Source organism: Saimiri boliviensis, chromosome 14, assembly GCF_048565385.1.
Source record: "Saimiri boliviensis isolate mSaiBol1 chromosome 14, mSaiBol1.pri, whole genome shotgun sequence".
Taxonomy (NCBI): Eukaryota; Metazoa; Chordata; class Mammalia; order Primates; family Cebidae; genus Saimiri; species Saimiri boliviensis.
Window position 1 is genome coordinate 28,875,040 of NC_133462.1, and position 27,450 is coordinate 28,902,489.

The window sequence follows — 27,450 nt, forward strand, 5'->3', positions numbered from 1 at the left end:
ACACATAATTAAAATAAATATAACGAAATTTAAAAATAAACTAAAAAAAAGAAACAGAAATACACAGATGGGCACCAAGGACCGACAGCGCCACCCACTTGCACCAGGACAGAGGATGCACCAACCCTCGCACGACGGCCCTGTCAGCTTTGCTCCCGGTATCTGCACAGCTGCATCTCGTTTCATGCCTTTTCAAATACACTTAGCCCATTCTGTTCACATGACAATAGCATCAGGAGTGTCTTTCATGCGTTGACAATGTCTTCAAAATCCTATCTCCTTGGGGACTGAGGACAGTTTCCTCAGCAAATCCCCTGCTCTTGAACGTACGGGTTGTTTCTAGTTTATTACAAAAGCTCTGGGAAATATCTTCAAACACATCGCTCCTTGCTCATGCCTCAACTCCCACTGACTGAATTCCCGCAGAATAAACCCATGGAGCAACACTTTTTTCCCCCCCACCAGAAGGGGTCTTGCTCTGTTGCCCAGGGTGGGATGCTACGGTACAGTCATAGCTCACTGCAGCCTTGATCTCCTGGGCTCAAGTGATCCTCCCGCCTTAGCCTCCCGAGGAGCTCAGAGGACAGGTGCACACCGCCACGCCTGACTCATTTCTTGCAGAGACAGGGTCTCATTTTGTTGACCAGGCTGCTCCCGAACTCCTGAGCTCAAGTGATCCTCCCACCTCGGCCTCCCAAGGTGCTGGGATTACAGACAGGAGCCACGGCCGGCCAGGGGCAAACCCTTTTGAGAGGATTTTGGCGCAGAATGGTGCGTCCCTGTCCGAGAGGAGGAGTAATTTGCATTGCTCTCCCTTCCACCACAACTTGACTCGTGACTGGTTTTATTTTTATTTTACTTTTATATTTTGAGACAGAGTTTTGTTCTTGTTGCCCCAGGCTGGAGTGCAAGGGTACGATCTCGGCTCATTGCAACCTCTGCTCCTGGGTTCAAGCAATTCTACTGCCTCAGCCTATCAAAGTAGTTGGGATATAGGTCCCTGCCACCACAGCCAGCTAACTTTTTTGTATTTTTAGTAGAGATGGGGTTTCACCATGTTGGCCAGGCTGGTCTTGAACTCCTGACCTCAGGTGATCCACCGGTCTCGGCCTCCCAAAGTGCTGGGATTACAGGCGTGAGCCACCACGCCAGGCCAGCAATGGGTTTTATTTATTTAATTAAATTTATTTATTTAGACAGAGTCTTACTCTTGTTGCCCAGGCTGGAGTGCTTATTTATTTATGTATTGAGACGGAGTCTCACTCTGTCGCCCAGACTAGAGTACAATGACATGACCTCAGCTCACTGCAACCTCTGCTTCCCAGGTTCAAGCGATTCTCCCGCCTCGGTCTGGGATTACAGATGTCTGCCACCACTACACCCAGCTAATATTTTGTATTTTGAGTAGAGACGGGATTTCACCATATTGGTCAGGCTGGTCTCAAACTCCTGACCTCAGGTGATCCCCCTGCCTTGGTCTCCCAAAGTGCTGGGATTACAAGCGTGAGCCACTGCACCCAGCCTGGGTTTTAATTCTTTGTGCAGTTTTGGCCCGTTGGATAAGGCCTGCTGTTAGTGATCAAAAGACCGTTCAGTTTCTAAGATGGAAAAATCATAGTGAGGTTCCCTGTCTCGGGAAGGTGAAGCCACCCCAACGTGCCATTTTGTCACCTTTGCCCGGGTGATGCTAGAGAAGAGCAAGAAGAAAAACACGTTTTGAAAGCTCATGGGCTCTTACCTTCTTGGTGTCCCACGCTTGCTTGGAAAGGTTTTTGTCTGCCTCTGATGTGGTCTCTTCCATTCCCGGGACTGTTAACAGTAAGACTGGGAGGTGGGAGGGGAGAAAGAGAATCAGAGAAGAAATTTCTGTGCAGCCGCATGGTGGCACCAGGAGGACACGTTCCTGACACCGAGTCACGGCCGTGGTAGGACTGCAACTGTCTGAACAAAACTTCTGTGGACTCTACTAAAACCAGGAAAAAGCAGTTCATGACAAACAACAACAACTTTAAATAAGTCAGAGAATCTGTGACTTAAGAAAAAGATAGGCAGGCGCGGTGGCTCATGCCTGTAATCCCAGCATTTGGGAGGCCGAGGTGGGCAGATCGCCCGAGGTCAGGAGTTCCAGACCAGCCTGGGCAACACGGGGAAGTCCCGTCTCTACTAAACATACAAAAATTAGCCAGGTGTGGTGGTGGGAACCTATAGTCCCAGCTACTCCGGAGGCTGAGGCAGGAGAATCGCTTGAACTGGGGAGGCAGAGGTTGCAATGAGCTCAGATCGCGCCACTGCACTCCAGCCTGGGCGACAGAGTGAAACTGTTTCAATAAAGAAAAAGAAAAACAAGGCCAGGCATGATGGCTCATGCCTATAATCCCGACACTTTGGGAGGCTGAGGCAGGCAAATCACTTGAGCTCAGGAGTTTGAGACTGGCCTGCGCAACATGGCAAGACCTCGTGTCTACAAAAAAAAAATCAGAAAATTGGCCGAGTGTGGTGGTGTGCGCCTGCAGTCCCAGCTACTCAGGAGGCTGAGGTGGAAGGACTGCTTGAGCCTGAGAGATGGAGGCTGCAGTGAGTTGTGATCATGCCATGGCACTCCAGCCTATGTGACAGAGCGACACCCTGTCTCTAAAGTAAAATAATAAATATAAAAACAGCAGCTCCAGAGCCTGAGGATGTGTTGATTCAGCCTCCCACAGAGGAGGCTGAACCAACGTGGGCCTCGGAGGCTTCAGGCTACAGAGAACAGCTAAGAACCTCTCCCAAGAGCAGCTGCCTAGCTCGTGTGTATTTTCTTTTTCTTTTTCTTTTTTTTTTTTTTGAGACAGAGTCTCACTCTCGCACCCAGGCTGGAGTGCAGTGGCACGATCTTGGCTCACCTGCAACCCATGCCTCCTGGGTTCAAGAGAGTTCAAGAGATTCTCCTGCTTCAGCCTCCCAAGAAGCTGGGATTACAGGTATGCGCCACCATGCCCAGCTCATTGTTTTGGTTTGTTTTGTTTTGAGACAGAGTCTTGCTCTGTTGCCCAGGCTGGAGTGCAGTGGCATGATCTCGGCTCACTGCACCCTCCACCTCCCAGGTTCAAGCGATCCTCCTGCCTCAGCCCCCCTAGTAGCTGGGATTACGGGCATGTATCACCATACCCAGCTAATTTTTGTATTTTTTAGTAGAGATGAGGTCTCACCATGTTGCCAGGCTGGTCTCGAACTCCTGACCTCAGGTGATCCACCTTCCAAAGCGCTGGGATTACAGGTGTGGGCCACTGCGCCTGGCCCTAGCTTGCATGTTGTTCCACATCCACCACTCACTGAACCCACTTACTGCTCTGGGCTGCTGGCACCCAGTGGCCGAACCCTTATTGAGCCCCCGGCGCCAAGCACAGGGGTTCAGACCCTGTCACTCAGTGCTGACGGGGGTGGGACCAGTACCCTAGTGGCAGCGGCAGTCCCGTGAGTCAGCCACAATGTCAGCCAGCCCCCAGAGCGTAAGGAGGACAGGGAGGGTCTGAGGGACGGGATGGAGGGGCAGCAGTCAAGGCTCTAGAAGCAGCCGGGCCTGAAGGTGCCTCTCCTTGAACCTTTCAGTTGAGGCGAGAATAAAAATGTCCCCATTTTCTTTTTTCTTTTGAGACAGGGTTTCACTCTGCTGCCCAGGCTGGAGTGCAGTGGCATGATCTTAGCTCACTGCAACCTCCACCTCCCAGGCTCAAACAATCCCTGCTCCTGCCTCAGCCTCCTGAGTAGCTGGAACACGGGCACATGTAATCAGTGAATTTTTTGTATTTTTGGTAGAGACGGAGTCTCACCGTGTTGCCCAGGCTGGTCTCAAACTCCTAAGCTCAAGCAATCTGCCTTTCTCAGCCTCCCACAGTGCTGGGACGACAGGCGTGAGCCACCACACGCTGCCACTTCCTCATTTTCTTTACGCCTGTTGCATGTTTCGTGGTTTTTTTTTTTTTTTTTTGAGACGGAGTTTCGCTCTTGTTACCCAGGCTGGAGTGCAATGGCGCGATCTCGGCTCACCGCAACCTCCGGCTCCCGGGTTCAGGCAATTCTCCTGCCTCAGCCTCCTGAGTAGCTGGGATTACAGGCACGCGCCACCATGCCCAGCTAATTTTTTGTATTTTTGGTAGAGACGGGGTTTCACCATGTTGACCAGGATGGTCTCGATCTCTTGACCTTGTGATCCACCTGCCTCGGCCTCCCAAAGTGCTGGGATTACAGGCTTGAGCCACTGCGCCCGGCCTTTTTTTTTTTTTTTAACTTGTAACAGGGAGAGCCATGAGCATAGCCAGATAGACCAACCCTCCTTGCTGAAAGCCAGGCTTCAGGGAGGCGGCCAGGCCAAATCCAGCCCTGTCACCACCTCGGGCCCTGCTAGGAGGGTAGGGATAGATGACTGTCTCTGCTAAGCCCCCACTCCAAGGCCACCAGGGGGTCCCAGGTAACAGCTCCCTTCCCCGGTTACAGCGTCCCAGGGGATGGCAACATCCCGGTGCCCACCCCCCAGATGTCCTCTGTTTGTGGGGACCTGGTAGGAAAGGCAGAAGGCTCAGACAGCCCGCTCATTAGGAATGGCAGGGAAGACCCAGGCACCGTGCCGTCCTCAGCAGCACGAGGTGTTCCAGAAGCCTCGTTTTCATCATGGAGGCATTCTCTTCTCCCTCTCGCCTCTGCTGCATGCTCAGCCGGAACCCAGAGTGAGGTTCTGGCCAACAGCCCTCCCTTTCCCCTCCTATCAGCAGAATCTCCCTTGCGTGTTTACCCACCCACTTGGTGAATCGCGGCGACACAAGCGACCGTGTGTGGGCCCAAAGCGCGTGCAGCTCCTGGGCTTCAGCGCCTTAGGCAGTGCCAGGTTTCCTGGGGCTGGCCTCGCAGCCTCCAAGCTCCCTTCTCTGATGGCACCGGCCCAGTTTTTAAGACAGCATATGCCCTCCTTGAAGGTGCCCAGGGTGCTGCCTCCACGCCCGGCTTCGAACTGGAGCCCAGGACCTGGGTACAGATCTGCCGCCACCACAGGGGTGTGCGTGGCTTGGCCGGAGGCGGCACTCTGGCCAAGAGTCCGGAAGAGATGGCCTCTTTCTCACTCTCGATAGCTCGGATGTGCCCAGGGTTTGGGGGCAGGGGAGTTAGTTCTCTGCAGCAGAGCCGGGAAACAGTCCAGCGGGGCGCCCTGGAAGGAGCTGGACCTGCAGCTGAAGGTCTAACCCTGGCCTGCTCTGTCATGAGCTGACAAATGCTCCTTTGGCGTGGGCTTGCTGAGGCTACATGTGAAACAAGCATCTGTGCAGCACCCAGACTTCATGGCCACGCCCTCAATCCAGGAATGGAAGCCAGCATGCGCCTGCAGGGTTGTTTTCTCTGTCTAGGAAACTCCTACGCATTCTTCAAAACCCAACTCTAGTAGCACCACCTCTGAAAGCTTCCAAGCCCCTTCCCTGACCCCCAGCATAGTCTGAGTATTCCTTTGAAGGGCCGTCTGCCCACAAGCTTGTGACCTCCTGGGGAACCGGGGCCACCTGCTGGACTTGCCTGACCCCAGCAAAGACACCCGTGTCCCCTGCCCATACCTCTTTTCTGGTGCATGTCCTGGGACCCACTGGTAAAGGATTCGGGCTGCGTGGGTGTCATTGTGCTCTGGTGCAGGGCGGAGTCAGAATTGGTCCTGGCCAGGAGGGAGGAAGAGACAGTGAGCTTGGGACCAAGGCAGGCGATGTGACAGTCCTGATCCCAGCCCAGACGTGCTTGATGGACAGGGTGGCAGCTGTGCGTCATTTTTGTGAGCTGCTGCACCTGAGCAAAGCTCTCAGGACATCATTCTAAAAAGAGCCATCAGAGTGACTGTGGCGTTCATCTGCAAGGCCCGTGAAACACAAATAGCAATGGGGCAAGGTGGCGCACGCTCTGGTCCCACCAACTCAGGAGGCTGAGATGAGAGGATCTCTTGAGCCCAGGAGTTCAAGACCAGCTTGGGCAACAGAGAGGCTTCCCAGCTTTGGGGAAAGGATGGTGCCCTCCTGCTGCAATCCCCCCACCCACAGAAGGTGCCCCACAGGTGCCGAGCCTTGGGGTACAAGCCTCCAGCCTGTCACCGGGTTCCCTCCTGGTGGCAAATGCAATCGGGTGGCAGTGCCCTCTGGGATGCTCAGTGTCACAAAGACCCAGTGTGACAGGTGGAAGAGGTTTGGAGAAAGCCCTGGAAGGAATGAAGCCACTTAGAGGCTCCCATGGTTGGGAAGCCAGCATGAGGCAGGAGGTTTTGGTTCAACCAGCCCAGGAGAGGCTCTGCCCTCTGCCTCCAGGGCCCCCACTTCCCTCTGAGAGCTGAAGGGGAGAAGGGACAAGGTGACCCAATCTGCTCCTGGCTGCAGCTGCCTCAAGGTCCCCCCCCCCCCCAGAAAGCCTCCTTGGCTACCCAGCAAAATACGGGTGCAGCCACCACCAGCTGTGTGCCCCTGAGCAAGTGTTCTGACCTCTCTGTGCTCAATTTCCTCATGTCTAAAACGGACTAAAAGGGAGATGACAGTGCCCATTACGTAAAGCTCCATGCATTTCATATCAGTTAATACATGTGACAGTGGAACACAGCCTGGTCTATGACAAGGCTTGGTGAGAATTTAATATTGTATATAGAGAGAGAACAGCCTGCTTACTTGTCTTCTTTGTTTACTAACCCGTGTGCGTATTTTTTCTTTTTTTGAGACGGGGTCTCACTCTGCCCCCAGGTTGGAGTGCAGTGGCACAATCATGGCTCACTGCAGCCTCAACCTCCCGAGCTCTAGCCATGTACCTGCTTCGGCCTCCCAAAGGGCTGGGATGACAGGCATGATGTGAGTCACCGTGCCCAGCTCTGTTTTTTCCTTCTCTCTTTTTTTTTTTGAGACGGAGTTTCGCTCTTGTTACCCAGGCTGGAGTGCAATGGCGCGATCTCGGCTCACCACAACCTCTGCCCCCTGGGTTCAGGCAATTCTCCTGCCTCAGCCTCCTGAGTAGCTGGGATTACAGGCACGTGCCACCATGCCCAGCTAATTTTTTGCACCTTTAGTAGAGACGGGGTTTCACCATGTTGACCAGGATGGTCTTGATCTCTTGACCTCGTGATCCACCCGCCTTGGCCTCCCAAAGTGCTGGGATTACAGGCTTGAGCCACCGCGCCCGGTCTTTTTTTTTTTTTGAGACGGAGTTTTGCGACTCTGTCACCCAGGCTGGAGTGCAATGGCGTGATCTTAGCTCACCGAAACCTCTGCCTCCTGGGGTCAAGCGATTCTCCTGCCTCAGCCTCCCGAGCAGCTAGGATTACAGGCATGCACCACCATGCCTGGCTAATTTTGTGTTTTTAGCAGAGAAGGGGGTTTCTCCATGTTGGTCAGGTTGGTCTCAAACTCCTGACCTCTGGTGAACTGCCCGCCTTGGCCTCCCAAAGTGCTGGGATTACAGGCATGAGTCACTGTGCCTGGCTATACATTTTTTCTATTGTAGTAAAATATATATAACAGTCAGGCACAGTGGCTCTTGTCCTGTAATCCCAGCACTTTGGGAGGCCAAGATGGATGGATCACTTAGGCCCAGGAGTTCGAGCCCAGCCTGGGTAACATGGCAAGATCTTGTCTCTACAAAAAAAAAAAAAAATTAGCTGGAAGCAGAGGTGGGACGATTGAGTCTGGGAGGTCAAGGCTGCAGTGAGCTGCAGTAATCGTGCCACTGCACTCCAGCCTCAGTAACAGAGTGTGACCATGTCTCAAAAAAAAAAATTACATATATATATATATGCACATACACATAGATATGTATACATATGTTAAGTACAGACGTGTGTATATATGTGTACATATGTACAGTTTTAACTGCTCCTGAGTGTATAGTTCTGAGACATTGCATACATTCACATTGTTGTACAACCATAATCGATATTATTTGTTGTTATATTAACTGTACTATTGTAATTTTAGGCCTTTGAGACAGGGTCTCACTCTGTGGCCCAGGCCGGACTGCAGTGGCATGATCATAGCTCACTGCAGCCCGGACCTCCTGGGCTCAAGCGATCCTCCCACCTCAGCCTCCCGAGTAGCCAGGACTACAGGCATGCACGACCACACCTGGCTACTTCTCTCATTGTTTGTGGAGATGGGCTCTTTCTAGATTGCTCAGGCTGGTCTTGAACTCCTGGGCTCAAGTGATTGCCTGCGCTGGTCTCCTGAAGTGTTGGGATTACAGCTGTGAGCCACGGTGCCTGGCCTGTCTTTCCTGATCTTCCATCCTACGTGTATTAATATGATAATTTGATCATCACATTTTCAGTGGCTGTTGAGTCACGCGGTTAACTGCTCTGAACACAGCATTAAATGGGAAAGAGCAAGCTACAGTGCTGAATACTCGGTATCATCCTCCTTTTTTTTTTTTTTTTTTGAGATTGAGTCTTGCTCTGTTACCCAAGCTGGAGTGCAGTGCCTTGATCTCGGCTCACTGCAACCTCTGCCTCCCGGGTCCACGCCATCCTCCCGCCTCAACCTCCGGAGTAGCTGGGATTACAGGTACACACCACCACACCTGGTGAGTTTTTGTATTTTTGGTCGAGATGGCGTTGCACCATGTTGGCCAGGCTGGTCTTGAACTCGTGATCCACCTGGACCTCGTGATCCACCTGCCTCAGCCTCCCAAAGTGCTGGGATTATAGACGTGAGCCACCATGCCCGGTCCTACTTTTGTTTTTTTTAAAGTCATAAATGGGGGGAAGGGGAAATATTAGAAGACCCCCACCACCACCACCAAAGCTGGAACCCCTGTGTTTCAGGTTGAGGTCTAATTTCTAGAAATTTCTGGATGCACCTCAGTTTGGTCATTTTTAAAGAAACTTGTGTCCTGCTTTTCCACGTGTAACCGTGACGAGAGTTCGGCTTTGTTTCCAACAAGAAGGGGGCGGGTGGGATTCAGCCACTGACCTTCTCCAGCTGGTGTCTGCGGGTGGCGAGAGGTACACGGTGCCGTAGGGGCAGCTGTCGGCGTGAACGTGAGTTAAGGGGGCAGTGCCACTGGCTGAGACCCCGCCTCCACCAACACTCTCAGCCCAGGGCAGCAAGCCCCCTGGCTGGTTCGGCCCAGAGCCTGCAAACAGCTGGGATCAGTACGGCAGGGGGCGGGCGTTTCCTGCCGGCCTTTCCTGCCTGACTGCAAGCAGCCCCGCTTTCAGGGGCTCCCCAGGGGTATGGCCCTGTCCACCTAGCACTCAGCACTCTGCTCCGTGAGTGCACGTGCAGGCTGTACCCCTTCCAAGGGAGGGGGTTCTGAGCTGTGACAGTAGGGCCTGTGGGGACGCTGGGGAGTCTGGGTTCAGCTGAACCTGGTCTGGACTCTCCATCCTGGGCTGACGGGGCGGCTCCCAGGGCCCAAGGGCTCAGTCTGGGGCCCAGCTGGTCGAGCTCCCCCAGCCCACAGAAATGAGAACCGGAGAACAAGCTTCTCTGTTCTGGAGAGCCCAGGGATCCCAGGAGCAACCCGAGGCCGCTCAGACTCTGGTGTTGAGGGACCGGGCTGGCTGAGCACCAAGGGGCGGCTGAGTTGGGGGTGGAGGGGGGACTCTGGCCAATCTCTGCCTGACCGAGTCACAGAGGCGCATGTTACTCCTGTCATAGAGACGGAGCCTCCCTCGGACGTGTCTGGGTCTCACACAGACGCCCCGGCCCCACTGCCTCGGCTGGGCTGCCCTCCATGCGGCACACAGGAGAGGGCCCTCAGCTCACAGCCCTGACGGTGGGCTCCCTGCTCACGGCCTTCCTGGCCCCACTGCCCTACCAGGTGAGTAAGCCCTCTGTGGTCAGGTGTCACCTTCCTTAACTCCTGCCTTGGGAGCTGTTCCCTGTGCCCCCTGAGCCCCTAAGTCTGGCCAAAGGCTCTAGGGCTTGTGGCAGGTCCCCTTCCAGGAAGTCCTCCCGGGCTGCCGTGAGACCAAGCCTCCCAGTCGGTGCTGCCCTGATTCTGTCCCCAGAGCTGGAAGCAGGGAGCCCTGTCAGAACGTACTGGGTAAACCCGGGGTCCTGCCGGCACCAGCAGGGCCTGGCCTCCCACCCTCATCTTCTGAGGAAAAGGATATCTGCCGTCCATGTTTGTCCACGGACAGGGGCCGGCGGTGCGGGGAGCCGAGCCGGCCGCGCTCCCGGTACACCCTGTCCACCAGCCCATGGTGCCGGGTGGTCCGGCTGGTGTCCAGGCCCGAGGATTGGAAGGGGGTCTGGGGGAGGAGGAGACGGAAACAGAGAGAGAGAAAAACCCAAACAATGGTTACCAGCTGTGGCCCTAGTGCTGCCCCCCGAGTCTGATCACAGGGTCCCCCACTCTGGAACACCCTCAGCCATTGCTCCGCAGCCTGGGACGGGCTTCTTTCTTCAGCCCCAGCTCCCCAGCTCTCCAAGCACTGGGGGGCAGGGAGGGGGTGTGAGCCGGGGTCCCAGGAGCCAGGGCAGTAGGGGCGTGCAGTGTGGCTGGCATGCACAGGCCAGGCAGAGCGGCACAAGCTCACGGCCAGCGCCCGCCAGGTGCCAGGGGTGCAGCCGGCCTGGGCAGCCCTCCCCAGCCTTACCAGGTGTAGACAGGCCTCCGCCCTCTCTCTCTGGGCCTGGCCAGCCTCCTACCCCCACCTATGTCATCCCTGGAGGGGCTGCCAAGAGACAGCCCAGGGGCTTCCAGCCCAGGACTGTTTCGGGGCCCACCTGGCCAAGCTCAAGTTCCCAGGAGGCTTCCTTGTGGAGCCCAGGGCTGCTCTGGACTGAGACACAGCCCCCACGCGCTCTCCCCTATGGCCACCTCCAGGCATCACCAGAGCCAAGTACAGGCACTTTCTGGAACCACGGCCTACTGCATGGCTGGACGGGGCTCCTCCCGGCACCTGGGGCTGGCACTGGGCCGCCCCTGCCCAGGCCCTGCTCCATGCCCGGCCTCATGCCCCCGGGGCTGCCAGGAGCCCGCCCTGTGTTACCCACTCGCCATCTGACTGGGGCGAGATGGGCAGCCTGTGCCAGCTCTGGATGCAGCCAATCCCCAGCCTGGCCATCTGGCCCCTGAGCCCTTGTGCCTTCTCCAGGCAGCCGAGCAAAATGCGACTCTGATACTAAAGTGAGTCTCCCCTCCAGAAGCCTGTCCATGGCTGGGATTGCTGCTCTGTCCCAACCTCGGCCAGAGTTCAGGGCTGACTGCTATCCCCAACCCTGGGACCCCCAAGTCTGTCTTCGATCCAGCATGAAGTTGCTGGTCTGGGTCTTTCTGTGGCTCTTGCTCCCAAAAGGCTGTGCGCATGGGAGACAGGGGCCTGTGGTAATGAGGGTCGGAACTGCACCATCCAACGCATGCGCTCCCGAGGGCGGGGGCCGCTCATCTCCTTCCAGAGATGCCTTGAAGCCCAGAGGGGAAACTGAGGCAGCCGAAGCGGCGTCAGAGGCAGAATGAAGCAGGGGCTGGCCACGCCCTGGCTCGCCAGGTCCTGCCTGCTGGCCTGGCTTGGGAGACGCGTGCGCACGTGTGTGCTTGTGTGTGCGCAGGGACGGACCATGCAGCTGTGGGGCACATGCTTGGACTCTGCTCTGCTGGACCCCAGATGGGGCTGCGCGGCTGTGGCATCTGCCCCAGATGGACCCCAAGAGTCCCCGGGGCCTCTCGACGCGACCATACGCACTTCCCGAGATGGGGGTGCGGAGTGGATCCGTTTCCATTTGGCGGACGGGACACCTCCACCTCCCTGGGAGCCGCAGGGGCGGCCGCTCGGGGAGCTCAGAGATCCCCAGCGCCCGCACGCGGGTCGGGGTCTTGCAGGCTGGCGCCGGGGACGCCTCGGCCTCAGCCTGGGGGCTCATTTACCAGAGAGACAGGAGCCGCTGCCAGGGCCTCCCCCAGAAATCCGCTGGGCTGAAAATGCAAAGAACCGAGACTTTGAGACGCTGCTGCCTCGCCTGGCCCCGAAGATGGGATGTGTGGGACCCCCCGGGGCTGTGGGCCTCGGGCGACAGGCGCCCAACAGGGTGCTGTGCCCCTCGGCCCCCACTCAGACTGAGCTTGGGAGATGCCCAGAGAGAGGCTCTCCTCCAGGGAAGAGGGGACAGGAGCAACAGGAAGGGGGAGAGAAGGGCAGGAGGGGAGAAAGCCCAGCCTGGAAGCACGCCCAGCATCAATGAGGGCCTGCTCTCAGTGTATGCCGGCGAGCGGCCCCTTGGGGCCAGCCCAGGGACCCCTGCCCTGTCCAGCGGCGATGCAGGTGGGGGTGGAGCTGGTGGGAGACGCGGGAGGGGGCCCCGGCTCCATCCAGCCTGGCAGTGGCCATGGCTGTGTCCAAGGTGCTTTTCTCAGCCACAGAGTACGTGTGACCCCCAGGGGGACCTGTCCATGTGGAGCCCAGACACCGTCTTGAGGGTGGCCCTGACTCACAGGCCAGCTCCCTTGACCCTACCCCGTCCCCACTGTCCACCCGTAGACCAGGGACAGGGGAGAGGACTGCTGTGGGCCTATCTCCCGTTTATGATAAGGCTGTGCACGGCGGCCGAGCAGCCTGCGGGGGCCGAGCAGCCTGCGGGAGCCGCGCTGTGTGGGCCTCTGCCAAGAAACGTTTGCAGACAAGTGGGGTCAGGCTGCTGGGCCTCCTTCTGAGAATTGCTGGGCTTGCGGATTAGTGAGGCAGGACAGAGCCAAGTCCCAGCGGCCCCAAGCGGTTCCCGCTGCCGCACAGCCGGCCAACAGGTGTAGTGGCTGCCGAAATGCTGGAGGCCAGATGGAGGGCTAGCGTCGGGGTCCGCTGATGGGGAACGGGCTTGGGGGGATTCTGGTGCACCCTGATGGGGCCGCTCTGCTTCTTCCGGTTCCCAGGACAGAAAAGGAGAAGGTAGGGGTGGGGTGGGCTCTGGCAACTGTCTGGTGACCCCAGCTGTCTGCAATGTCTGGCCCCCGGTGGGAGGCTGGGGAGAAGCTCCTCCCGAGGGGGGCAGGGCTGGGGGTGGGGCACTCACCTGGAAGGGCAGGTCCATGGTGCCACTCCCAATCTGGTTCACATTGGGCAAGGACCCGCCGTAGTACTGGCCGCGGCTCGGGCCCAGTTGCAGGTACTGGGATTTCTGGAGCTGGAGCTGCGAGAGAGAAGCCTGCAGCTGCGGGAGGGGTCACTCCCAGGTTCATCCCAGAGTGCCAGCCCCAAAGACAAAAAAAAGACCCATGCGGTGGGATCGACAGCATCAGGACAGAAGTTTTGAGGACCAGAGGATGTCATTTCTTATCACGGCCAGAAGCTGTGACTTGACGGGCCAGGCGGCTTTCCACTGGCCTGAATCGGAGGGGGCTGTCTCAGAAGCACGGCAATGGCCTTCCAAGGGAAGGACTGGTGATCCCGACGAGCCCACACAGGGCCAGGGCAGCCACGCCAGTCCCCCACACCCAGCTTGAGTTCTAGGGGGTCCTTAGCCCCATGTTCCTTCCACGTGGTCTTCCCCGGCCTCTCGGGGGCTGGGCCCAGCTGGGCACCTTCATCCCTGCTTCCCACTCCCTGATGGCATCGGGGCTCAGAACCAGGGGCCAGGAGCTCCCTGACCCGCCAGCTGACTCTGAGCAAGGCTGGGACCTGGCCTCCTCTCCCTCACGTGGCTAATGCTGATTTGCTGGGAACAGAGGCCTCTGACCCAGGTGGCACGACCCGAGGTCTTTAGGGATGCTGGTCCGTGCCGCCTGCCATGAGACCGGGGGAGGCAGCCACCGTGAGGAGAGGTGGGGGCGGGGCAGGCAGGAGGGAGGGGCGGTTGTCCACTCTGGCCCAGCAGGGACTGTTGCTAGGGTGGATACTGTGTACACAACAAGGCCAGCTCGTTCCTTACAAACAGCTCCTGGCAGTGCACGGAGAGCTGGCCGCCCCGCCGCCCCAGCTTCCTGGGGGGCGGTGGATATCGGAGGCGGAAGTGAAGCCCGGGAACTGGCCGCCTGCCCGGTGGAGCACCTCGCCCAGGTAAACAGCTGTTTCCTGTGAGCTGCAGTGGAGCCGATGGTAAGATTAACCGTGATCGTTCTCGGGTGGCTCTCAAGGGCCTGGGGTTCTGACCCAGGCCCTGTGCTGGAAGCCCTTGATGGCCACTGGCCGGACACACCCACCATGAACACCCACAGTGTCCCGCCCAGCAGTCACACCAGATGAAACAGCCCAGCTCCAGGCTGTGGCAAGGGGAGGAGGTGCAGGGTGGGGACCCCACAGCTCCCAACCCACGCCTACCTGGGTACAGGTCACCTGTGGCCTCCCGTGACCTTCTCCGCCCCCTTCTGTGTCCAAGTAGCATGGCAGAAACCTGCGCTACATCCACCTCTCACAGACCATGCGGGCCCAGAGGCTGTGACCCCTCATGGACCTGTGTCTCCCACCTAGGGGGAGTGCTACAGGCAGGTGTGAGAGGGACACACGGCGTGTGACACACAGCAGGTACTCATGCCACATGCGCTTTCTACACAGGCTGAGCCACCAGCTCCCAGGAGGCCGGACCTCAGGAGCAAGAACTCCTTGAACTGGCTTTGTTTGCACCAAGTCCCCAGCCCACAGGGAGCCTGGCATTCGGGGACGATCGACAGGACTGGGGACGCACAGAACTCCCATGGTTCCCAAGTTCCATCTCTGCCCAAGCCTTTCCCGCAATATCCAGCTCCCGTCCACTTTGCTGGAGGCACTCAGGCTTTGGACACAGCCTCCGGGCCAGGAGTAAATGTTGAGCGGGGACTCTTTTCTTTTGAGATGGAGTGTCGCTCTACTGCCCAAGCTGGAATACTGGAGTACATTGGCGCCATCTCGGCTCACTGTAACCTCCACCTTTTGGGCTCAAGTGATTCTCCTGCCTTCCTTAGCCTCCTAGGATTACAGCCACGAGCCACCAGGCCTGGCCTTTTTATTTATTTATTTATTTTTTGGATTTCTAGTAAAGATGGGGTTTTTCTCCATGTTGCTCAGGCTGATCTCTAACTCCTGACCTTAAGTGATCTACCAGCCTCGGCCTCCCAAAGTGCTGGGATTACAGGTGTGAGCCACCACGTCCGGGCTCTTCTTCTGGGGAACCCCGTGCTCATCCTTGGTTTTGCATGAGGAGTTGTGCAGTAAAGGGTTAACCTGGCCCAAAGAGAGGTCTGGCCTTTGTCCCCAGCTCCTGGGTGGTGACCTGCAGGAGAATATCCTGCCTGATAAGAATGTCATCGTGTGGCTGGGGCCTGGGGCCATGACAGAGTCCGCTTACACTATGGTTTTAGGGTGGGGGCTTGGGCACATCAGCTCAACATCTGGAGGGACTAGAGACCGAGGCTGGCCGTGAGGGTGGTCAGCCACATCTACAGGGCCAGCCCCCAGTACAGACCCTGGACACGCAGGCTAGGGGAGCTTCTGCGGCTGACAGTGCTCCATGCTGGGAGAGTTAGGCACTACTCACACGAGGGGCCAACTGGACGCTCCAGCCTGGTCTCTCCTGAACCCCGGCCATCTACCATTTCCCTTGGATGACTTTTTTTTTTTTTTCCGGAGATGGAGTCTCACTCTGTCGCCCAGGCTGGAGTGCATTAGCGTGATCTCAGCTCACTGCAACCTCCACCTATTCTCCAGTCTCAGTCTTCTGAGTAGCTGGGATCAGAGGTGTACAACACCACACCCAGTTAATTTTTGTATTTTTAGTAGAGACAGGGTTTCACCATGTTGGCCAGGCTGGTCTTGAACCCCTGACCTCAAGAGATCTGCCCGCCTCAGCCTCCCAAAGTGCTCGGAATACAGGCATGAGCCACCACACCCAGCCTCCCTTGGGTGATTTTAATGTGTCCTTTCGCTGCAATAAACTATAAGCATAAACACAATGGCCTCTAGGGAGATCTTCCAGTGAATATTCTAGCCAGAGAGTAGGCACAGGAACTCCTGAGTCTGCGGGAGATAACTGTCCTCCTTGGCCTGGCTAGAACCCCTGGGAGCAGGGTCCTCCTTTCTCTGGGGTCCCAGGGTGGTGGGACGCCAGCATGGGCTCTGCCCCATGGACCTCCAGCCTCAGCTGGAAGAACTGCCAGATGCCAGTGCAGTGCAGGCAACACCATCACCCCTTTTCCCATCGCCACGTCACAGTCCCCTGTGCGCCCCTCACCCGAGTGTCATCACCCCGCCTCCCACCATGCTGTGCTCCCAAAACCACTGAGACTTTGCGGACGAGCTCCATGAACCCGCAGCCGGCCCAGGGCCCGCTGCTCAGCAGTGCCGGATGTCGGAATCTCCAGGTCCACAAAGACGGGAGGGGGTGAGTGAGTGAATGAATAAATGAACACTGCTGCGCTCCCCCCCACCCCCCACAGCTGACTTCACAAGCCAGGTGACAGGCCTGTCTGGAAGCTGTACAAGCACTTAAGATTAGAATCCCGGAGGCCTCAGGTGGCAGCTTGGCCACCCCGATCCTCAGCTGGCCCGGGCAACACAAGCCACCTCAAAGAGTAACCCTCAGAGGGTCAGCCAGAGCTATCGGCTGGCCCCGGAGGGAGTTGCCGGGATGTCGCAGCAGCCCCAGCCTGCCCTATACGGAGGCTCAGGGCTAACCTAGGACTCAGATGTCCCATCTCCACATCAACCCTATGGCTGTCAACAAGCGGGGCCACAGGTGAAGCAGCTGAGGCCTGGAGAAGGTATTCCACAGGTTCCCAGGGAACCCGCACTCATGACCTCTGGGCTGGATAGATGGGCATCTGGTCCTGGCTTCCCAGCTGGGAGAGCAGACCCCACTGGCGATTCAGAGGGCCCTGCTGAGGGTGGGTGGGTACCCCGCTAACCACACTTTGCCTCTGGCCTCCCCAGCCTCATTCCCTCCAGCCGCCCCAAATCCCAAAGTGCCCCCAGCTTGTCCTTCCCCTACTCATCCCCACAAAGAGCCTGTGACAGCCTCTCCTTCACTTAGAGGGGTCTCCCCAATACCTCTGCTCAAGAAGCAGCCCCCTGGGTCACGATCACACCAGCCTCCAGGGTTTTTTTTTTTTTTTTTTTTTGAGACAGAGTCTCACTCTCATTCCCCAGGCTGGAGTGCTATGGTGTGATCTCAGGTCACCGCAACCTCCGCTTCCCAGGTTCAAGCAATTCTCCTGCCTCAGCCTCCTGAGTATCTGGGATTACAGGTGCCCACCACCACACCCGGCTAATTTTTGTATTCTTAGTAGAGATGGGGTTTTACTATGTTGGCCAGGCTGGTCTTGAACTCCTGACCTCAGGGGATCCACCCACCTCAGCCTCCCAAAGTGCTGGGATTACAGGCCTGAGCCACTGGGCCGGGTTTAGCTCTCCTTTCTCTTACGATTAAAGAGAAAGGCTCACCCTAATCAAGGACAGTCTCATCTGGAGACGCTATTTCCAACTACAGTTGACCCTGAGACAACACGGGGACTGGGGAGCTGACCCCCAGGCAGTCAAAAATCCAAGTATAATATTTTTTTCTTTTTTCTTTTTATCTTTAGTTTTTTAATTCACTTATTTATTTTGAGACAGGCTCTCACTCCGTCACCCAGGCTGCAGAACAGTGGCACAGTCACAGCTCACTACAGCCGTGGCCTCCCAGGCTCAGGTGATCCTCCTACCTTGGCCTCCTGAGTATCTGGGACCACAGGCATGAACCACCACGCCTGGCTAATTTTTGATTTTTTGTAGAGATGCAGTCTCACTATGTTGACCAGCTGGCCTCCAATTCCTGGCTTCAAGCAATTTCCCACCCCAGCCTCCCCAAGTCCTGGGATTAGAGGCCTGAGCCACTGCGTCCCCTCGCCCCCCGCCGCCCCAGTGTAACTACTGATTCTTCCAACACTTAACTCACAGCTTACTGGTCATTGGAAGCCTCACCGATAACATGAAGAGTCACTTAACGCAGATTTGGTATGTTCTATGTATTACATCCTGAACTCTTACAATAAAGTAAGCCAAAGGAAAAAAAAATACTAAGAAACTCAAAAGGAAGAGAAAATATTTTCTATTTGTGAAATGGAAGAGAATCATCCCAAATGTCTTCGTCCTCATGGTCCTTCATGTACAGCTGACGGAGGAGGCGGAGGCGGAGGCGGAGGCGGAGGCGGAGGCGGAGGCGGAGGCGGAGGCGGGGGAGGGGGAGGAGGAGGAGGAGGGGGAGGAGGAGGAGGGGAGGAGGAGGAGGGGGAGGAGGAGGAGGGGGAGGAGGAGGAGGAGGGGGAGGAGGAGGAGGAGGGGGAGGAGGAGGAGGAGGGGGAGGGGGAGGAGGGGGAGGGGGAGGAGGAGGAGGAGGGGGAGGAGGAGGAGGAGGGGGAGGAGGAGGAGGAGGGGGAGGAGGAGGAGGAGGAGGAGGAGGGGGAGGGGGAGGAGGGGGAGGGGGAGGAGGAGGGGGGGGGAGGGGGAGGAGGAGGAGGAGGGGGAGGAGGAGGAGGGGGAGGAGGGGGAGGAGGGGGAGGGAAGGAGGAGGAGGAGGAGGAGGAGGAGGAGGAGGAGGAGGAGGGCGGCGGCAGCTTGGCCTTGCTGTCTCAGGCACGGCAGAGGCGGGAGAGAGTCCACGTAGGAGCAGATGTGTGCAACTCAAAACCGCTTTATTCAAGGTCAACTGTAAGGTCACCTTCCCAGGCTCCAGAAGCAAGTTTGCGGACATAGCTTTCTGTGGGACATGTTTCACTCCTCTACAGGGCTTTTGAGGGGGTACCAATATATGTCACTCTCCAGATGGGAAAACTGAGGTCCCACACGCCTGGAACTCAACCCCTGCATGACTGGCATGACTGAAGTCACACGGCCCCTCCTGGGAAGGGTTACTGAAGTCACCCCATCTCAGATGAGAGCTCACCAGCATCTCCAGGGACACATGAGAGGCAGATATGGACCCGGAAGCTCTGACATTACCACGCTGACCGCAGGGACACACCCCCGCCCCATCCCTGATACAGCCTGCACCAAGACCTCATCACACAAAGTCCTGCCTCTCCACCTGACCCCTCTACAGAGCCCCGCGCAGAGCTGGCTTCTCAGGCCTCCGTTGATCCCCGCCCCTTGCTGACAGGACCCTCGCCCTGGAGAATGCCCACCTCTGCCTGTGCCCACCTCCTGCTGAGTCTATGCCCCCTGCCCCATCCAGGCAGCATCCACAGGGCTGGATGGAGCAGGGGCCCCGAGGTGGGGAAATGGGGGCCGGGTGCCCCTGGGGTGGCCCTGGTGTGATGTGGCTGCGGCTACTTCTCCAGGATGTGAAGAAATGTTCAGGCAGCACCCTGTCTCCTGGGAACCCTGTGCAGGGCACAGGGACACCCCCACCTGCTGGCCCTTCCTGGGCTCGCTCTGCAGATGGGGCCAGCCTTGGTCAGGCCCGGAAGCAATTGGCATGGCAACCGGCCAACCTTCTAATGAGATTGAGGGGAGCAGGAGGGCTGATGGCTAAGCTCGGTCCTGCAAAGCTGTGGCAGGTGTTGGGGGGCCAGGGAGGGAGGTACTGTCTGCACCAAGCAGGCCTGAGTTCCTTCCCCCCACCTCTAGGCTTCAAAGTCGGTCCCACACTCTCCCTCACCACTAGGCTCCAGCTCACAGCCTTCCTCCCGGAGCCACCAGTCACTACCTTGGGGCCTTTGCACGGGCACTGCTTGCACCGGAAGGCTCTTCCCCCTGCATCCCCTGCGCCCCCCGCTGCCAAGCACTAAGCCTCCTCCAAGGGGCCTCCCTCTGCACCGCTGAGGTCTGTCTGTCTCCTCCCAGCAGGCTGCTGCCCCCTGCCCCCACCGGACCTGACAAGACAGTGCAGCTCAGCTCCCAAGGCGAACTGGGCACCTAGGCAAGGATGAGCCCTTGGCGGGAGCTACCCACCAATAGGCTCCTGGACTCCCAGGCAGGGTCTCGAGACAGTCCAGATGGGGAAACTGGGGCTCAAGAAAGAACAGAGACTACCGGAGTGCAGAGGCGGCACGCTCCTCAGCCTGGGGCATGGCCCTACAAGAGGAAAGTGAGGAGTGAACGCTTTCTCCGGCCCCGTGCACGCGCACCATGCACCTGGATCCTGGGAGCTGACCAGGACCCCGGGGATTCGCACCCCTTGACCCTGCAGCCCCATAACTCAGGGCTCCCCAAGATGGAGTTCTGGCCGGGCATGGTAGCCCACACCTGTAATCCCAGCACTTTGGGAGGCCAAGGCAGGTGGATCACCTGAGGTTGGGAGTTGGAGACCAGCCTGACCAACACAGAGAAACCTTGTCTCTACTAAAAAAAAAAAAAAAAAAAAAAAAATTATCCAGGCGTGGTGGCGCATGCCTGCAATCCCAGCTACTTGGGAGCTGAGGCAAGAGAATTGCTTGAACCCGGGAGGTGAGCCAACATCGTGCCATTGCACTCCAGCCTGGGCAACAAGAGTGAAACTTCATCTCAAAAAAAAAAAACCAAAAACAAAAAAAGATGGAGTTCTGGGAAAGCTGATGAGGGCAGAGGGACCCTGGAACGGGGAAGGAGGCCTGGGCCCTTGCAGGGCTCTCCAAGTGTCCCAGCAACCACAGGCAGGGATGTGTGGTGACTTGAAGGACATCCCCACAGGGCAGGAGCCTTCATCCTCCCGAGTCCACGCTGGCTGGAACCCCTGTTGCTGGCTGGAAGCCCGGCTGGACCAACAGCTGAGAACCACGCAAGGCTCAGGCACCCACCTGCTCAGCCAAGCCGGCTGTCAGCCCCGATGGCTGCCACAGCAGCGTCCCCACCTCCCCTCCCAGACTCAAGGTGAGGGTCTGCCCAGCACTGGGCAGTTCTGGGTTCGGTGGATGTGGTGGCCAGCCGGCCAGATGGGCGCTGCTCAAACGAGCCCACAGCCCAGAGCGGGCGGCATTAGATCCTGGGGGCAAGTGGTAACTGCGGGAGCTTCGGCCTGGGCCACTGTGCTGGCCGTGGACTGGCAGAGACACAGCACAGGGGAGCCTTGCAGGGGAGGAGGGAACAGCAGGTGCAGAGCCTGGGACTGGGAGCGCACAGGGTCTGAGACGGGCCATCGGGGTGAAATATAGCCACCGAGGGAACGAAAGCTTCTAGAGCCACTTAGCATCAACAGCCAGAGCAGGACTCTCCCCGCAAGGGCTCCGGGCCTCCACCATGAGGCCTCACCTGCCCATGCCACCCAGGCCCACGGCGAAGCCGGCCCCACAGCCCTGTCACCGCCCCCGCCCCAGCACTCCCGGGCAACACGCCATCTGCTCCCTGCAGTCGATACCTCAGCTTCAAAACAAGGCCCACAGGAGCTGGCGTGCGCCTCAATCCAGTGCCACGCTCAGGATCCCCGCTCCCCGGGGACCGCCCCTTGTCACCGCCCTGGATCAAGCAGAACAAAGGCAGTGAACACCCTCCAGGCTGGCTTTTTACCAGATGCGCCAGCAGGGACGGCATCCCCAGCACCAGGAGGGGCTGATGCCAGCGGGAAAGGGGAGACAGGGACGAGAGCCCTTAGGCCCCCGCCCAGCCCTGGGGCGTCCAAGTTTCTACCAGGCACCCTTAAAGCTCCTGGAGTGATGTCGGAGGCTGCGGCAAAGGCGTCTGCTCCCTGACTTGCGGACACAGAACTTCCCATGTCTGACCCGCAAGCCTCTCCTGCGCTCCTCCAAGGGCCCAGCAAAGAGCCCCAGATCTCACGAATTTTGCTCGGATGCACAACACCCATCACCTGTGTGTGTTGTGGGAGAGGATTTTATGCCCAGATGCCTCGCCAGAGGGGTAAGGGATGCAAGTGTGGCATCCCCTGACCGATTCATTCTCCTGGAGGCCAGGGCTGGGTAATGGCTGCAGGGTACACAGGAAACGTGGCAGCTGCTGCCCACCTCCTCCCATCGCTAGGCACTGAGTCCCAGGCTAACAGGACAGGCTGGTGACCCAGGGGATCCCCTGCTGTGTAGCAGGAGCTGCCAGCCTTGATGGACCCTCCCCAGGGAGCCACCACTGCCCACCTCTGAAGACTGTATGTGTGGGAACACAGCTTGGAGCTTCGAGGCTACGGCCTGTGAGTGACGCCCCAGTCTGTTTTCTGTCTCTCTCCTTTTTGTTGCGACAGGGTCTTCCTCCATGGCCCAGGCTGGAGTACAGAGGCACAATCAGGGCTTACTGCAGCCTCAACCTCCCGGACTCAAACAATCCTCCCACCTCGGCCTCCTAAGTAGCTGAGAGTAGTGGTGTGTACCACCATGGCTATCTATGTATGTATTTTTTTCTGTAGAGACAGGGTTCCCTATGTTGTCCAAGCTGGGCTCAAGCAATCCTCCCACCTTGGCCCCCAAAGTGCTGGGAAGACAGGTAGGAACCGCTGCACCTGGCCCCCCGCTGGTTTTCAACCAGTGCTGCATGCTGGGAAAATGATCTCGTTTTCTCTGTGTCTGTTTCTTTTTATTTTTAAAATCTTTTACGTAAAAAATATGCTTTCAAAAAAGCTGCAATAAAATATACATAAAAAGTTTACCATTATGTTGTTTTAAAGCGAATGATTCAGAGGTGTTTGGTACACGGCACGACCGTCACTTCTGTCTGGTTCTGGGACATTTCAATCACTCCAGATACAGACCCTATCCCCGTGAGCAGTCACTCCCCTTTCCCCATCCCCCAGCCCCTGGCAATCACTAATCCGCTTCCTGTCTCCGTGGATTTATCTGTTCTGGTCATTTTTTTTGAAACAGACTCTCGCTTTTGTTGCCCAGGCTGGAATGCAGCGGTGTGATCTCAACTCACTACAACCTCTGCCTCCCGGTTTCAAGTGATTCTCATGCCTCAGTCTCCCGAGTAGCTGGGATTATAGGAACCCACCTAATTTTTGTATTTTTAGTAGAGATGGGTTTCACCATGTTGGTCAGGTTGCTCTCGAACTGACCTGAAGTGATCCACTCACCTTGGCCTCTTAAAGTGTTGGGATTACAGGCGTGAGCCACTGTGCCCGGCTTAACATAATATTTTTGAGGCTCACCCAGGTAAGTGGCATGTGTCAGTGCTTCCTCCATTTTTATAGCCTAATCAGACTCCATAGTATGAACCAACCGACTGTATTTTGGCTTATTCATTCGAGTTGATGAACGCTAAATTTGTTTTTCTGCCTTTTAGCTATTGTGGCTATTTTGCTGTAACATGAGCACACTAGTATCTGAGTCACTGCTCTCAAATCTCTCAGGTATAACCTGGGGCTGGAACTGCAGCGTCAAATAGTAATTCTGTGTTTTATACACTGAGGAACCACGAGACTGCTTTCCACAGCGGCTGCATCATCTTACGCTCCCACTGGCAATGTATGCTGGTTCCAGGTGCTCCACATCCTCACCAATATTTGCCAGTTTCTAGGCATTGTTTTTTTTTTTTTGAGATGGAGTCTTGCTCTTGTTGCCCAGGCTTAAATGCAATGGTGCGATCTTGGCTCGCTGCAACCTCCACCTCCCGAGTTCAAGCGATCCTTCTGCCTCAGCCTCCTGAGTAGCTGGGATTACAGGAATGTGCCACCACGCCTGGCTAATTTTGTATTTTTAGTAGAAACGGAGTTTCACGTGTTGGGCAGGCTGGTCTCGAACTCCCGACCTCAGGTGATCCACCCGCCTTGGCCTCCAAGGTACTGGGTTTACAGGCATGAGCCACCATGCCTGGCCATATCAAGAATCTTTGTATGTGCTTGTTGGCAATTTGCATATCCTCTTTGGAAACATGTCAAGTCCTTTGTCCATTTTTTTTTTTTTTTTTTTTTTTGAGACCAGTGGTTCGATCTCAGCTCACTACAGCCTCTGCCTCCCGAGTAGCTGGAACTATGGGCACATGCTACCATGCCTGGGTTGTTTTGTTTTGTTTTGTTTTGTTTGAGAGAGAGATTCACTCTTGTTGCCCAGGCTAGAGTGCAATGGCACAATCTTGGCTCATTGCAACGTCGCCTCCCGGGTTCAAGCAATTCCCTTGCTTTAGCCTCCCTAGTAGCTGGGATTACAGGCACACGCCACCATGCTCGGCTAATTTTTGTATTTTTAGTAGAGAAGGGTTTCACCATGTTGTCCAGGATGGTCGTGAACGCCTGATCTCAGGTGATCCACCCACCTTGGCCTCCCAAAGTGCTGAGCTTACAGGTGTGAGCCACCAGGCCTGGCCCCTTTGCCTATTTTTAAATTAGGTTGTCTTCTTGCTCAGTTGTAATAAATTTTTTATATATTCTGAATATGAATCCCTTGGCAAATGTATGATTTACAGCGTTTTTGTTTGTTTGTTTTCTAAAGATACAGGGTCTCACTCTGTGGCCCAGGCTGGAGTGCAGTGGTGTAATCATGGCTCCCTGCCACTGCCTCCAACTGCTGGGTTCAAGTGACTCTCCCACCTCTGCCTCCTCACTAGCTGGGACTACAGACACATGCCACCATACCCATTTAATTTTATTTCTGTTTTTATTTTGCAGAGACAGGGTCTTGCCATGTTGCCCAGGTTGGTTTTGAACTCCTGGGCTCAAGCGATCCTCCTGTTTCAATCTCCCAAAATGCTAGGATCCCAGGCATGAGCAATCACATCTGGCCAAGTTACAATATTTTTTTCTGTTTTATGGGTTGTCTTTTTTTTTTTTTTTTTTTTTTGAGACAGAGTTTCGCTCTTGTTACCCAGGCTGGAGTGCAATGGCACGATCTCGGCTCACCGCAACCTCCGCCTCCTGGGTTCAGGCAATTCTCCTGCCTCAGCCTCCTGAGTAGCTGGGATTACAGGCACGTGCCACCATGCCCAGCTAATGTTTTTGTATTTTTAGTAGAGACGGGGTTTCACTATGTTGACCGGGATGGTCTTGATCTCTTGACCTCGTGATCCACCCGCCTCGGCCTCCCAAAGTGCTGGGATTACAGGCTTGAGCCACCGCACCCGGCCAGGTTGTCTTTTTTACTTCGAGAGTGTCTCCTGCAGCACAACAATTTTAAACTTTGATGGAGTCCAACTTACCTATTTCTCTTTTGTTGGCTATGCCTTCTTTAACATACTAAGTATCCATCGCCTAACCTGAGGCCAGAAAGATTTGCCCTATGTTTTGTTTTGATTTGATTTGTTATGTTTGAGTCTCGCTCTGTTGCCCAGGCTGGAGTGCGGTGATGCGATCTCGGCTCACTGCAGCCTCTGCCTACCAGGTTCAAGCAATTCTCCTGCCTCAGGCTCCCTAGTAGCTGGGATTACAAGTGTGCACCACCACGCCCAGCTAATTTTTATATTTTTAGTAGAAATGAGGTTTCACATGTTGGCCTGGCTGGTCTCAAACTTTTTTTTTTTTTTTTTTTGAGACGGAGTTTCGCTCTTGTTGCCCAGGCTGGAGTGCAATGGCGCGATCTCGGCTCACCGCAATCTCTGCCTTCTGGGTTCAGGCAATTCTCCTGCCTCAGCCTCCTGAGTAGCTGGGATTACAGGCACGTGCCACCATGTCCATCTACTTTTTTGTATTTTTAGTAGAGACGGGGTTTCACCATGTTGACCAGGATGGTCTCAATCTCTTGACCTCGTGATCCACCCGCCTCGGCTTCCCAAAGTGCTGGGATTACAGACTTGAGCCACCGCGCCCGGCCTGGTCTCAAACTCTTGACCTCAGGTGATCCACCTGCCTTGGCCTCCCAAAGTGCTAGGATTATATACAGAAACCACTGAGCCCAGCCAGCCCCTCTGTTTCCCTACAGGAGTTGTACACATACACATCTAGCTCTTGAACTTAGGTTTTTGTTCAGAATTGAACAAAGTTCATTCTGGGTGTGAACTTTGTTTCTGTCCCAGTCCCTCCACGCCATGGGTCCGCATGTTCACTGAGGGCCCGGTGACAAGAGCCGAGCTGACCCCTCACTGCGTGCCTAGTCCACCGGAGTTTCTGAATAAATATCTGCTGAGCTCGGGAAGCGATCATGAAGGATGATGAGGGCATCACAGGCACATGGATTCCAGGCCGAGTCTCCTGTGCCCTGGAGACACTCCCCTACTGCCACCTCGCTCCCTCCAACCGTGTAAATACAGAACCACATACACAAACACCAGGGCTGCCTTGGAATGCCTTTCATCAGGCATGGTGGCTGCTGCCAAATTTCCAGACCCAGCTGAACAGAGGGTCTGCCGTGAGCACGTTTTGTTTCTCTTGTAGGTGGCGGCTGGGACGTGTGAAGTGTCCCTCGGGGCTGAGCGCACACAGCTGGCTCACAGGGGCCTCCCTCCCTGCAAAGGAGACTCCAGCCCTGCCAGCTGGCCAAAAGCCCACTCTGGGTGGGGCCTTGCAGCAGTCCTAAGAGGGGGGACACACAGCTGCACTCTTTATTTTGCTAGCTGGTAAACTGAGGCACTAAGGGAAGACAGGAGGGGCCTCAGTTACAATCCAGGTTCTTAGGTTCTTTCCCCAGCCGGCAGGGCTGTCTCTTGTCATCATGCGTTTTTGTTTTGTTTTGTTTTGTTTTGTTTTTTTAAAGATGCAGGTCTTGCCCTATTGGCCAGTCTGGAGTGCAGTGCAGTGAACATGGCTCACTGCAGCCTCAACCTCCTGGGTTCAAACGATCCTCCTGCCTCAGCCTCCTGAGTCGGTGGGACTATAGGTGTGTGCCACCACGCTCAGCTACGTTTTTTGTTTTCAGAGATGGAGTCTTGCTATGTTGCCCAGGCTGGTTTCAAACTCCTGGCCTCAAGTGATCCTCCTGCCTGGCCTCTCAAAGCACTGGAATTACAGGTGCGAGCCGCCACACCTGGCCTCCTGTCGTTATTCTGAAAGGCTTCTGGGGTATCCCCAGGTTTAGAGCCCTTTTCCTTCCCCCAGAGGCAAACTGCAGCTCCCCACAGGCGGTGCTGAAGGCCCTCCCCTGCCTTTTGCCACTGGGCCCTGCACCCACCGAGCCCTTGTCTGGAACCTTCCATGGCGGCCCTCATTCATCCATCTGAGTCTCAGTTCAAGCAGTACCTCCCCAGGAAGCCCTGCTGGACCCCCAATCCCTGCATCCAAAATAACCTCTGTCTTAGCAGCCCAGGCTGCCATAATAGAACACTGGACACCAAGCAGCTTAAATGACAGACGTGTCTTCCTCTGGTTTCTGGAGGCTGGAAGTCCACGATCAGGGCTCAGCTGGACCCAGACCAGGCTCCAGGTACAGGGCCCTTCCTGGCCCACGGGGGGCCACCCTCTGAATCCTCGAATGGCTTCTCCCAGCTGTGTGTGCTCAGAGAGCTCACTTCCTCTTCTTACCAGGCTTCCCATCCTAGAGATTGGGACCCCCCTTATGGCCTGACTTAACCTTAATCACCTCCTAAGAGCCCACCTCCAAATACAGTCTTGCCGGGGGTGAAGGCTTCAACGCATGAGTCTGGGGGAGACAATTCAGTCTGCGGCACCTGCTTACAGATAAGCCACCGGCACGTGTCTGTCCACAGACAGGTGCATCTGAAACCGGGCAGCCCAGAATGGCCCCATATCCCAAGTCACCAGGGAGCAAACACAGGCAGCCAGACCTGAGCAAAGCCTACGGAGCCCGGGT

At 56.3% G+C, this 27,450-nt stretch overlaps 2 protein-coding genes across 5 annotated transcripts in view; one reads left to right on the forward strand and one right to left on the reverse strand.

Annotated features, from left to right (window-relative positions):
- The window catches only part of CRTC1 (CREB regulated transcription coactivator 1), a 99,404-nt gene that overhangs the window by 24,286 nt on the left and 47,668 nt on the right, over positions 1-27,450 (reverse strand). For 2 of the 4 annotated variants that reach the window (XM_074384369.1, XM_039466291.2), the window contains exons 2-7: positions 12,990-13,106; positions 11,851-11,898; positions 10,094-10,231; positions 8,946-9,007; positions 5,577-5,671; positions 1,739-1,824 (exon numbers count right to left, since the gene is read on the reverse strand). In XM_074384369.1, coding sequence (XP_074240470.1) covers positions 1,739-1,824; positions 5,577-5,671; positions 8,946-9,007; positions 10,094-10,231; positions 11,851-11,898; positions 12,990-13,106 — 546 coding nt within the window. The remainder of the gene's footprint in view (positions 1-1,738; positions 1,825-5,576; positions 5,672-8,945; positions 9,008-10,093; positions 10,232-11,850; positions 11,899-12,989; positions 13,107-27,450) is intronic. The other 2 variants (XM_074384370.1, XM_039466292.2) reach the window with 1 other exon arrangement.
- LOC141581112 (protein PPP5D1-like) lies at positions 16,233-26,520 on the forward strand. The gene is made up of 3 exons (XM_074385523.1): positions 16,233-16,268; positions 24,205-24,327; positions 26,449-26,520. Exons 1-3 carry the CDS (start codon positions 16,233-16,235, stop codon positions 26,518-26,520), a joined length of 231 nt encoding a protein of 76 aa, XP_074241624.1.

What these genes read in the sequence shown, in the direction of transcription:
- LOC141581112 (XM_074385523.1), top strand. Translation starts at nt 16,233, where the DNA reads ATGTCGGAATCTCCAGGTCCACAAAGACGGGAGGGG. An exon ending in GTCCACAAAGACGGGAGGGG is followed by an intron (nt 16,269 to 24,204) that starts GTGAGTGAGTGA and finishes TGTTTTCTAAAG; the next exon opens with ATACAGGGTCTCACTCTGTG. An exon ending in CCTCCTCACTAGCTGGGACT is followed by an intron (nt 24,328 to 26,448) that starts ACAGACACATGC and finishes CAGTGAACATGG; the next exon opens with CTCACTGCAGCCTCAACCTC.